General features: G+C 44.1%; 1 protein-coding gene across 1 annotated transcript in view; it reads right to left on the bottom strand.

Annotated features, from left to right (window-relative positions):
* The window catches only part of LOC129386599 (uncharacterized), a 53,354-nt gene that overhangs the window by 39,146 nt on the left and 1,929 nt on the right, over positions 1 to 12,279 (bottom strand). Inside the window, exons 2-3 of the mRNA XM_055074679.2 lie at positions 7,667 to 8,047; positions 2,745 to 3,044 (exon numbers count right to left, since the gene is read on the bottom strand). Of these exons, the coding sequence (XP_054930654.2) occupies positions 2,745 to 3,044; positions 7,667 to 8,044 (678 nt within the window). The 5' untranslated portion in view covers positions 8,045 to 8,047. The remainder of the gene's footprint in view (positions 1 to 2,744; positions 3,045 to 7,666; positions 8,048 to 12,279) is intronic.

Raw genomic sequence — 12,279 nt, 5'->3', positions numbered from 1 at the left:
GGAGGCTACGGCAAATGCATATTTAAGAAAGTTACATAACTGGTTATTGACGAATCGGCTACGCCTCAATTTATCAAAGACTAACTACATAATTTTTCAGCCTATTAATACAGTAGGAAGTATCACTCTGAAAATTTTCTACGAACATACTGAATTAAAACGTGTTTCAAACCAGAAATTTCTTGGTGTTTGGTTCAATGAGAATCTTTCTTGGAATTTTCATATCACCAAATTAATGTCTGATTTAAGTAAAACAGTCGGCTGTTTGTATAAGATATCTCATTTGTTGCCCCCCTGGTTAAAGATATCCATGTATTACGCACTTCTCTACTCAAGGTTATCTTACTGTATCCTTGTATGGGGAACTACGACGTCCAGCAATTACCTCAAGTTAATTTCAATTCAGAAACGCGCTACGCGTGCCATTGAAGGGTTTCATGGCAGACCTTCATATTTACCTACGTTACCGCTATTTCAGAAATATGGCATCCTTAAAGTAAAAGAAGTATATAACTTCTGTCTACTTAAGTACATCCATCATCATAGATTATTCTTTTCATGCCCAGATAATTCCAACAGCCGTTATGCATTTCGTACGAAACGTAAGCTTGTTCCTATCACACGCACCAATTATGGCAAGCAAACACTATGCTACCAGATTCCCACGGTAATAAATAACTTTCCCTTTGAAACTGAGTATTACCTTCCACAAAAACGCTTTAAATCTACAATTAAAAAATACCTATTGGAACAAACGGAGTGATAGATTTATTTAGTCGACATACTTTGTATTTATTTGTATTCAATTTACTACCTTTCAAATGTTTTTTTTCTATAACGCGCATGTGATATTGTTTCTTTGTTTTAGGACTGATATTTTTATGTTTGTATCAAAAAGATATTGTGTCTTTAAACCACTAATACGATAAGTTGTGTATTCAATTTATTCTTTTCCTGTACAAATTTTGTGCATGTCAACTTACTGCTTCATGCTTTTACAATGCTTGAGAAATTCATTGTGTATTTGTTGTGAAGTGCTTATGCACAATGCCAGCTGTTTTACGGGTGACCGGGACCTTGTCAGGCTCTTGCCTTTTGTCTTGGCGCCCTCTTTTCGTTGAAAAGAAAATAAACTTTCACTTTCACTTTCACAAGGCGCACAAGACTGCACCGACTAAACCCGTCACTTCAACTCAGACCTCCAGCCGGTGTGCACCGGCGTGAAGCGTCTCTTCTGTGTCGGTTATGGCTTGGAGTGGCCTTCACAAATGCCTACTCAGCACTTATTGGAATGACTGATAGTCCTGCATGTGATGTTTGCGCATGCGAGGAGAACATTGACCACATATTGTGCCATTGTCCTCAATTTCAAGCACAAAAACAGTATTTGTCCGACACATTGAGGAAACTAGACGATCGTCCTCTGAGTGAACAGACAATATTAGAGCACCGTCCCGACCGATCATCGGCTCAGAAGGCATTGAAGGCACTTTTGTGTTTTCTCAGAACTTCTGGTTTGCTCGAGCGACTTTAACTGAAGTGCTGTCCGTACACGTACCTACACCTTCTCTCTCCCTTCTTTCTCTTCCCCTTCTCCCTTCCCCCAGTGTAGGGTAGCCAACCGGACTATTGACTGGTTAACATCCATGCCTTCCTGTATTCTTCTCTCTCTCTCTCTCATCCTTATTGAGCGACTGCATCTTTGCTTGCTTACGGGTGTAGGAGCCATTCCTGATGATGATACTTTTCCGTCTCACTGGACTAGACGCCACTTTTGAGGCATGTGCTTACTCATGACTTGAATGACTGCCTTTGCAAAGACACGAGGTTTTCAAGAACACAACTAACATATAAAGTTGGCATGCGGTAAGAGAAAACTTATCCGAATTCAGTGTTAAATACGTCAACGTCAGTATACTTATAACCTAAAAAAAAGATTAAATTATGGGTTTCAAGGCACCAAGATCACGATGCGATTATGAGCCACACGGTACACGAGCATTTTCGCACTCCGGATGCATCGGAAAGCAGCTGTGACGGCAGGGACGGAAGCGACGACTTTGTGTTCAGCAGCGCAACGTCATAGCCTCTAAGCTACCGCGGCGAGTTCAACGACAATTCTGAAGTATTCTTCGACTGTCATGGAAGTTCTTATGCTGCAAATTATTATACAGTATTCACTTAGGCCATGCAGATAAGGTAACGGGGAGACAAGATCTGGAGAAGTGGTGAAAATAATGTCCCAGATATAAATACGGGCTGAAGAATTAAGGTGTCATAGTGTTCACATATCCGCTAAGGCACCTGAATGAGAAACTTGCTCGGGCAGAGCGCGACATGGTGAACCCGCTTTCTTCCTGCAACCGTGGTGAAGTGGTGCCGCGCAGAAATCACTCCACATGTCCCCACTGTAGCCTTCCTTCAAACTTTCAGAATGCGCCTTCACATAAATTGTTTTCCTTTTATTTTGAGCGATTAGAAACGCGGCGCGCATGAGGCTTCTCTCAAGATGACACAGACTATAGCCGCAACTGAAATACTTGCTATAGAAAGGAAGAGTTCTGGTTAGACATCCTAGATGCCTTTATCCAAAAGTTTTAGCACACATACGCGTATGTAAGCACCCAGCGTAACTAGTGCATGAGAAACGTTAGGTCAGTTTCCAGCATACCACAATGATGACGCTGAACGCAGAAGAGGCAAGCAATGCATGCGCACGTAGGCTTTTGATAAAAAATTATTACCTTAGGGTCGGTGACTCTAACATCAACGACCACAAGCACCTTGAGAGTTCTTGTGTTGGACAGGCTCGCCGAGAAGTCTTGCAACGACGCATGGACACTTCCGTTAAATACGAGCAATTCGAGCGACAGCTCGATTAGCTGTTCCCGGAGCAGTCGAGAGACGGCACCGATGACTGCGGCAGCAGACTCAGAATTGAAGGTAGAGCGTTTCAGATGAAGGCAGGTCACAGACGTAGTCCGGCACAAAGCGTCGCAGAGTAGGAGATTAACACCGTGGTATCCCCGTGGCGATAGCACGAACTGCAAGAAAACTCGGGTCAATAATTTTGATGGGTAAAAACCTAAGAAGAGAAAGCAACTATGACATGAGGGCTGTGGGGCGCGAACTTAGAAGACGAACGGCGCGTGCAATACGAAATGTGCGAGTAGCGCGACCCGAGCTAAACACTGAAAGAGCTGGTGAAATCTAGTGACTAATACGTCGACCTAATTACTGCAAACACCAAGCTTGGCCGTCTGGGCTCCTCCATATATTTGCAGACATTACAGCGGCCTTGAGAACAGCACTATGCACGAGACGGAGCCATGCCACTCAAGAAGCACATGCGATGACGCCCACCGCACACGGCTATGCGCTCTTGAAGCCTCCATTTTATACACTTCTCTCGGCTCGGACCCACGGAGATGAAGCACTTTGTTAATAGTAATCGTTTCGTGGGTTCCCGGCATTTCGCTGTGTCGGGGATGGAGCGCATTCAATATTTACTCTACATGGTGACCTTTTGCCCTAACAGAACATCGAACAGTATCGGCTTGACCACTTGCCTTGAAAAGGTTAAACTATGTTTGTTTCGGGAAACGATTGCCCGACCTCCGTTGGTTTACTACAATGTTTAAAAATATTTGTGAACAGGGGGATGCTAAGCTGATTCCTTATCGTACAACTGCTGTCCGCAGAAAGATAAGTTGATATTACAGCTCAACTCAAAGTCGTAATTTTAGCGCAAGAAGTATTCACGGCACTGCGGATACCGAGTGAAGAGTAACTTCGTTGCTTCTAACAAGGTGTATGACTATGGTAAGGGGAAAAATTCGCCGGTTGATGGTGCACTAGGTTTGCCATAAACAAAGGCACGCCGAAAGCAGTGTGAGCCGTACGTTCCTCTTCCTGTGGGGACAATGATGAGCCGATAAAGAATCAACAATTCAACAACACTAGAAGCAGGCCAAAGCGTGATGTTCCATAGAAAATTAAGGCTTTCTGCGTGTACGCTGGCTTGGGCGAACAGTATACACGAAAGTCTATATAAGGACGCATGTTCGAATGATGTAAAAGTTAAAGAGAAAGTACGCGATTCCGGTGATCCATGTCGATTTCAAAACGCTGTAGTCCTTAAAGTTGTTTCCAGTGAATATGCCACGCAGAATGGAAGGTAGCAATTTAAAAATTGCGGAAAGTGCCGTAAAGGAAATGAAAATCTTGTACACTCTGTAAATTAGTAAATTGCGCATTTGACAAATTATGAGAGTAAGCTCTGTTCGAGAAGCTCAGTTCAGGGATTGAAATTGTCGTATATGCCATAGGAAATAAAATAATTGAATAGTCTGAAAAAATACAATCTGTAAATGCACTGCTGTGCGTTCCGTAGCAATCGCTGCTGCCAGAACAAACTTGCTGTTAAATCTGCTTACTTTTGGGGCGGTTTTAGTTTGTGTACTTTGCATGTTTCGAAATTTTAACGATCAAGATATTTCAGAAAGAACAAACGTGTCTTTGCTGAAGCGATAAGAACATACAAACTACATTTTAATTGTGTTCACAAGGTACATACACTAAGAATGTAGGTCTCTTTGCATCCTGGTAGAGCATCCGTCATGGATGCGGGAGGCGGACAAGAACTGCCGGATACCTACCAGTAAAATAGGTACCAAAGCACTACCAGCAATGGGCTCGGGCCACTAGGGGGCTTCAACGCTTGGGAACGATACCCGACTGGGGAAAATTGCCGGAATGGCATGAGCAGACATGATTTGTAGAGTTGTATGCGGTTTTGTTTTGCTTTGTCCGTGGCTCAGCATGCGTAGCGGTCTGTGTGAACCTCTTTCCAAGCATCACATCGCTGAAAACCCGGTTCTTGGAGTGGTTATAGCCGCCTTATGAACAGGTTGGTGTGCGGTTGGGGGAGGGGTCAACCACGCACCTCTCGCAGACCATCCGGGAGTCCTACCCACTTAACCAAAGCTTCAGAAATTAGAAAGTAAATCTCTTATATTCAAGATATGTGGGTGCTATGAGCACCATCGCAAGGAGCAGTCACTTATTCGCCAAGCTACAACAGTTGCACGCTTCCAATAGCGACAATTTGATGAAACGGCCACTCACGAACATAATGCATGCACGTCAATTTTACCTCCTCCGCGTTCAGAAGACCACAACGAGAAAATTTTTGCTCTGCCATGCCATTCTTATTCAATATAACCATGCACAAGCTCTCCACCCACCTCGCTGTGATCCCGAACGTGTGTCACGCCATTTATGCGGACGACATCACGATCACTCGTTACAAAGAGCGTTGGAGGCTACGGAAAATTTTCTTTCAAACACGGCCCTTTAACTCCGCCCCCTCCCCCCCCCCCCTAAATCAGGGCTACTGTTAAACCTACAGTACAGACAAGGGGCCAGAAACCTTGCGCCTCTGAAAACACTGCCGGTAGAAATTCGAGTTAAGAATGGACACCCAATACCAAGGATCGACTCGGTCAAGATTCTAGGTCTCCTCATTGATGCCAAGGGCTCTAACTCTAGGGCCTTCAAGAGGGTTATTACACAGGCTAGTAATGTCCTAACACTTGTAGCCCGTGTCTCAAATCGAAGAGGCGGTCTCAAAGAGGACAATCTGCTCAAAGCTTATCTCGCATTCTTCCTGTCATGTTATCTACATCGCGCCGTACCATAATTGGGGTAAGGCGGAAAAGGTCAAACTACACTCCCTAATCAGAACCGGCCTCAAGCGCGTGCTCGCCCATCCGTATTCTATGAGCACCGAGAAGCTGCTGGAGCTAGCACTCTGCAACAGCATCGATGAGCTAATAGAATCTCACACAGCGGCTCAAATAATGAGCCAATCATTCACTAAGGCTGGGATCAAGATTTTAGAAGAAGCGGGTATCCAACCCAGACATGAGCCGGCGACCGAAGTTAGCTTGAACGTGGAAACCAGAACTCGCATCATGGTTGACCCCATCCCTCGAAGTATCCAACCAGGGCCTAACGAAGGTAGAAGATTCGCAAGAGCCAAGTCCATCCTTAAAAAGATAAATCAGCAAAAACTAGATGCCCTCTTTGTCGCTGCTGTAGGTATGGCAGTGGGGATAAGTTCGCTGTCTCGGTTGTAGACGCGGGGGGCAACCTGGTTAAAGCAGCCTCTATCTATACAAAGTTCGCCCATGTGGCGGAGGAAGCGGCGATGGCTATGGCTTTTCACAGCTCAAAAGTTCCCCGTATCGCCTTTCCGGACTTGCACACGGCGGTTAGATCCTTCTCGTCCGCCCTCGTGTCTGAACAGGCGAACAGTATTGTGAACAAAGCACTTCAAAGAACTCGGGAGAGCAGCGAAGGAGGATACCACATCTGGTTCGGAGCCCATCTAGATGGCTCACTTAACCCGCTGGGATGTAATCCCAACGAGCAGGCCCACCGGGGAACGCTGAACTTCACGTACCGCGCTGTCGCAGGTAGCCAGGCTGGGAACGATGTCAGCATCCACAAAAATCCATTATGTACTTTCCACGAAATTGTTTCTATTATCGACTGGGCAGTAGATCATTACCATTCCACAGTCCAAATTGAACAATCCTTATGCTATCACACTCAGACTACTGCAAACCCGTTCGCATCCCACTCCTCGGTCCCTTAACAGGATAGACCCTTACCACTCACAGTCATGCCCCAAATGTGATCATTACTCATGCTCTTTTGAACACATACTCTGGCTGCGCGCAGCTCTTAATGCCTCTCCACCCATCACCAGAGAGCGATGGGAGGAATCCCTCATGAGCAGCAATCTCGACATTCAACTCCAGGCGGTCCAGAGAGCCCACGACATTGTGGCGGGACTTCGTCTCCCAGTCCCATCGTGGGCGGAGCCACTGACTTGATCTCGGTGATCCTTCAGCTCCCCAGACCTCAGTTCTTCAGGACTCAAATAAAATTATTGTAATGTCATGTAGGCCATGCTGCAACGCGTTACGACAGAATTCAATGTTTGCTGTCAAGAAGAGAAAGCATTCATACTATGCATCAGCACCATGCATGTATGAGGTTTACATTTAAATAAATAATTGCTGGGTTATGTACCAGATGCAAATACCTTTACCTATATCAGTAACATACAATGGCGTGTTCATTATCTTATGGTTTTGCAGCTCCAGCAAGCTTAAAAACATTATGTTAAATAATTCTGCACATTTTCCTCCTAACATTTAGTAAAGCAATGAAGGGGGCTAGTTGGTGAACGTTATTGGTTATATTGCGCTCAGTTTTACACAGACGATATTAAGGAAGGACAGGACGTGGACGGACGTAGCTCAAACTACCAACGCAGTGGGTAGTTTGCGCTACATCCGTCCACGTCCTGTCCTTCCTTAATGTCGTCTGTGTGAAACTGAGCGCAATATAACCATGAATCCTCCAAACATATTGCAGCTGTTTGTTGAGGAGATGTACTTATCTGAAGGCACATGTTCCTTTATCCGCAGCTCCTGCAGTAACTTCCGGAATGAATTAAGAAATCTTTAAAATGAAATTGGCTATGCCAAGACGTTTATAAATGTCAATATGGCGAATCTGTGTGCCATAAATTGGCAACATGAACCATCAGGAGCACGAACAACAAGCGATAACCATGGGTCCTAAGTCATACCTGGAGACTGTCCACACAGCGATGTCGAGCCAGGACACAGTGTAAAAATACGGCAACTACTTCCATTGCTCGAAAGTGGCAAACATCCTCCGTATCCTCGTATAGGCGTAGCGCAAGTTTTCCGTAGATGACCTCAACCACTTCAGCTCCCACCAAGTACAGAAGCTCATTCAGTTCTGGTAGTTGGTCCAATAGTTCGCAAATTTGCATTGATGCCGCTGTGCAGTAGAGAGGAAGCTTCAAGGCCTTCCGGTCGTGGGCTGTTCGTAGTTCCATCAGTTGTCCAGCAAGAGTGTATGGCTCCGCAAAGTCTGCGTGAAGGCTCTTCATAAGCAAGGCATATTCGAAGACGTCTTGCGAATAGCTGGGCGACGTCATGTCCTGCGAAAATTCAGAGAACCGACCTTTGTGACTTCTGTAAGACGCTCCAGAAAAAAAGAAAACACTTGCGATGCAATGAATCACAACACTGGATAGAAGAAAAAATATTTTGGAGCACCATGTCCTCTCCCGTGACTGTACAGACGGCATTGCTTTATGTATTCGTCATTGCTATATTAAAAACTTATATTAGATGAAGGCCTGAATTTGTCCGTGTGTGCGTGCGTGCGTGTTTGCGCGGTGCTTATTGAAATCTGAACATGACCGGGAAAAAAGGAAATCCAAGCGAAAAAATTAACTTCCCGATAGTGTCAGCTAACTGATATCAATTGCATGACGCGTGCCATGCTCAAGCGATTGTGCTATGGCGACGGTTGTCCTTCTGTCGATAAAGCTGGGTATTTCTGTACGTGTACCAGGTCTGGCCCTTGGACTGTTGGCCTGTGCCATTGATAGCCATGGAAACTACTATAACACATCCTTCTAACCGCAAGCATCAGGCAATGCGCGTGAACCTACAAGAACGCACCCTGCCAGACAACCCTCGTTTATAACTTGGACTCTTCAGACTGCAGAGGATAGTTTACTGAAAAGTGTCCTCCGACGTCATAGAAGCATTGGTGTATTCCAAGTTAGAATGACGGTAAAGTGCCAGACGAAGATGAGGCACTGGCCACACTCGTCAGAACACCTGAGCACGCTATTTGTGACAATCCAGGCGTCCACACTCGCCAGGTAAAGGCATTCACGTAGCCCTCCATAAACTGTACTGGGCAAATATGATTACGTTGTATGCTAATGATATATTAACATTAATGCTTATAGGTGCACGTGAACCTGTTTGCACGACGTAGCTACGTTGGACGGAAGTCATCATATATACATAAATGTTGCCCTCTTAGAACGATTTCTTGTTACAATGCAGGAGATCCAGTTGGATATGCTGAATAAGGGGCAAAATCATGTGTTGATAACATATACCGCGTGTTTCTGCGAAAATTTCATGCTATATTTTATATGGCCATTTTGAAATAAAATGACGGTTCCTTCAAAGACATGCCGTCAGGCGTTGTGAGCGCATCTGCAGAAAGATGTTAAAGAAACCCATCTTCGCTGGGAAGTCGTGTGTCATGTTTATTATTTACACAGTCACTGAGCACCGGTGACGTATTGTGTGACAGGAAAAAGGCCATAATTGTGCCTATATGCAAGTCTGGAAACCGCTCAGGCGTAGCGAACTATATTTGGCGATATATTTTTATGGCGGTGCATCGCAGGCTACGTGGGCGGAGCCTATGCGCATCTTTAATGCGTCAAGTAGTCCGAATTATTCGCTCGAGGTTTCGTTATCGGTTTTCGGTTGGGCCAGCGCTTTCCGCAAATGGGCGTTTTCGATTATTGCTTTCGTGCATTCATGCGGTATTTATACAGGGTGCTTGAGCGAACACTCAAAATTTTTTAAAGGTTGCCTGTGGCAGATAGCTCAATCCTAGATTGTGAGCCAGTCTACTCGAAGCGGCGGACACTACTTGCACAAAAAATGAAACGCAATATTGACTAATCTAACAAGAATTCACTAATGAACTTTCTAGCTAATTATCTTATGACTCATATTGGAATTTACAAATTCTAGCAGTGGAGTTGGCAAGGCGGATCCACTTCGAATGAATTTTAAAGATGACACCAGTTTTGAGATATACAGTCCCGAACTTTGCAGAGAAATGCTTTGACGTTCCAGTTACTTGTATACTTCAATGCAAGAAACGACGTTTTGTTAACAAATTAACTGGAACGCTAATTTATTTCTCTGCAAAGTTCGGGCGAATAAAGATTAAGGTGATTAAGAAGTTTGCAGGGCCGACATGGCCACAATTATCACATTACCGGGGTAGTTAGAGAAGTATGTGAGAGGCCTTTGCTCTGCAGTGGGCGTAACCAGGCTGCTGCTGCTGATGATGATGAAAGTTCGGGAATATATATCTCGAAACTGGTGTCATATTGAAAATTTGTTCCTCGTGGATCCACCTTGCGAACTCCACGGCTAGAATTTATAAATTGCAATAGGGGCCATAATATAATCACTTAAAATCTTATTGAATTCTTATTAATTATTCGATGTTGCATCAATTTTTTGTGCAAGTATTGTCCACCGCATCGAGTAGACCAGCTCATGAACTAGAATTGTGATATCTGCCATAGGCAACTTTTAATGATCTTTGAAAGTGTTCACTGAAACACCCTCTATATTAGCCATGTTAACGCCCAGTAAAGATTACTCATACGTATATCGCATCGTTTCTATGGAAACCTGATATGTATGTATTTTACATATGAATATTTCAACATCCGCTGTTTCGCGAGCAACCATAACCATTAAATATTCGCCGTTGGGACTACGCATAAACCCAATTTCAGTTGAAGTTTTATGCAAAATACAATATTCCTGCATTTTTCGGAAAATACTTGCGACTATGCGCTTTTCCGCCCATTCTATATAAAATGCGCGGCATACCGAGCTGCGACATGCCATGCGATGTGTTTCACTGCAAAGACCCAAATCAATATATTTATACAAGCTTTCTTTGTAGATTATTGCAGCATTCCAGAACTAATTATAACTACTCCCACAACTATTATGTCCGCCATCGAAATGCACATGTCCTACATCCACCCCGACTGCTTAGCAGCTATGCGCACCTAAGCGCATGCTGGCGGGTTCGATCGCTACTGCCAAATTTTCGTGTGAGAAAAACGTAAACGCGACTGTGCATTAAATTTTGGTGTAGGTCAAAGAATGCATTTGTTCATGTATTTTTCATGCCCACTTGGATAAGCCTAAGGGAAACATTTAAAATTAAAAGGACAAACATGAAATGGCACACATTGCTCTAGGGTGGAGCTCTGCGCTGTTCCTTGGGACCATACTGTGATTTTGGCTATGGAATCTTGGCATAGGACAAATCAAGATGTATGCACTGAAAGATAAGCAGGATAATATCATCAGGAATCTCGAAGGTATAATAAAAGCAGCGGAAGAATTCTATACTGACCTGTACAATACCCAGAGGACTCAGCAGTATTCTATTGAAACAAGAATGAACAGGATACAGAAACTTCTCCTATAACTAGAGGTGAGGTCCGAAGGGCCTTGCAAGGCATGAAACAGGGAAAACCGGCAGGAGAGGATGGAATACCAGTCGATTTAATCAAAGAAGGAGAAGACATAATGCTAGGAAAATTGGCCGCTCTCTACACGAAGTGTCTATCGACTGCAAGGGTCCTAGGAAACTGGAAGAATGCAACTGATATACTAATCCACAAAAAGGGAGGCGTTGAAGAACTGAAAAATTATTGGCCCGTTAGCTTACTCCCAGTGTTATATAAAATATTTACCAAAATAATCTCCAATAGAATAACAGCAACACTGGGCTTTAGTCAACTAAGACAACAGGCTGGCTTCAGGAAGGGATACTTTACAATGGATCACATCGATGTCATGAATCAGGTAATCGAGAAATCCGCAGGGTACAATCAGTCTCTCTATATTGCAATCATAGATTACGAAAAAAATTTGATGGAGTAGAGATACCAGCAGTCATACAGGCATTAGGTAATGAAGCAGTACAGGACGCTTACGTAAATATCTTGAAAAATGTCTGCAGATATTCCACAGCCACTTTAATTCTCAACAAGAAAAGTAGGGAGATACCTCTAAAAAAACGGGGTCAGACAAGGAGTCACAATCACTTCAATGCTATTCACTGAGTGCCTGGAAGAAGTATTCAAGCTATCCAACTAGGAAGGCTTATGAGTAAGGATAAATGGCGAATATCTCAACAACTTTTGGTATGGGGATGACATTGTCTTATTCACCAACACTGGAGACGATTTGCAACAAATGAATGATGACCTTAACAGAGATAGTGTTAGAGTGGGGTGGAAGATTAATATGCCGAAGACAAAGATAAAGATCAAAGCAGACATCTGCTTACTTATGTCTCGCCGAAAAACCACTTGGCAACTCTCCTTATCACCGCTGTTCACGAAAGGAACCAAATATCCCTTTTCTTTTCAAGAAAAATCAATTTGCTGCAGTCGATGTGGTTTATCGGCCTCGGGTTGGGACATCTGCCAGCCGTCTAAGCGTGATGCGAATACTCAAAACTGGTTTCGCAACTACCATGATGCTCGGGCAGAAATGCTGCCAGCGAAGTTCAATTCAGCGCATGCAG

Source organism: Dermacentor andersoni, chromosome 4 (assembly GCF_023375885.2).
Source record: "Dermacentor andersoni chromosome 4, qqDerAnde1_hic_scaffold, whole genome shotgun sequence".
In the NCBI taxonomy this organism is placed as follows: Eukaryota; Metazoa; Arthropoda; class Arachnida; order Ixodida; family Ixodidae; genus Dermacentor; species Dermacentor andersoni.
This window is presented reverse-complemented; position numbering and strand designations above follow the sequence as displayed.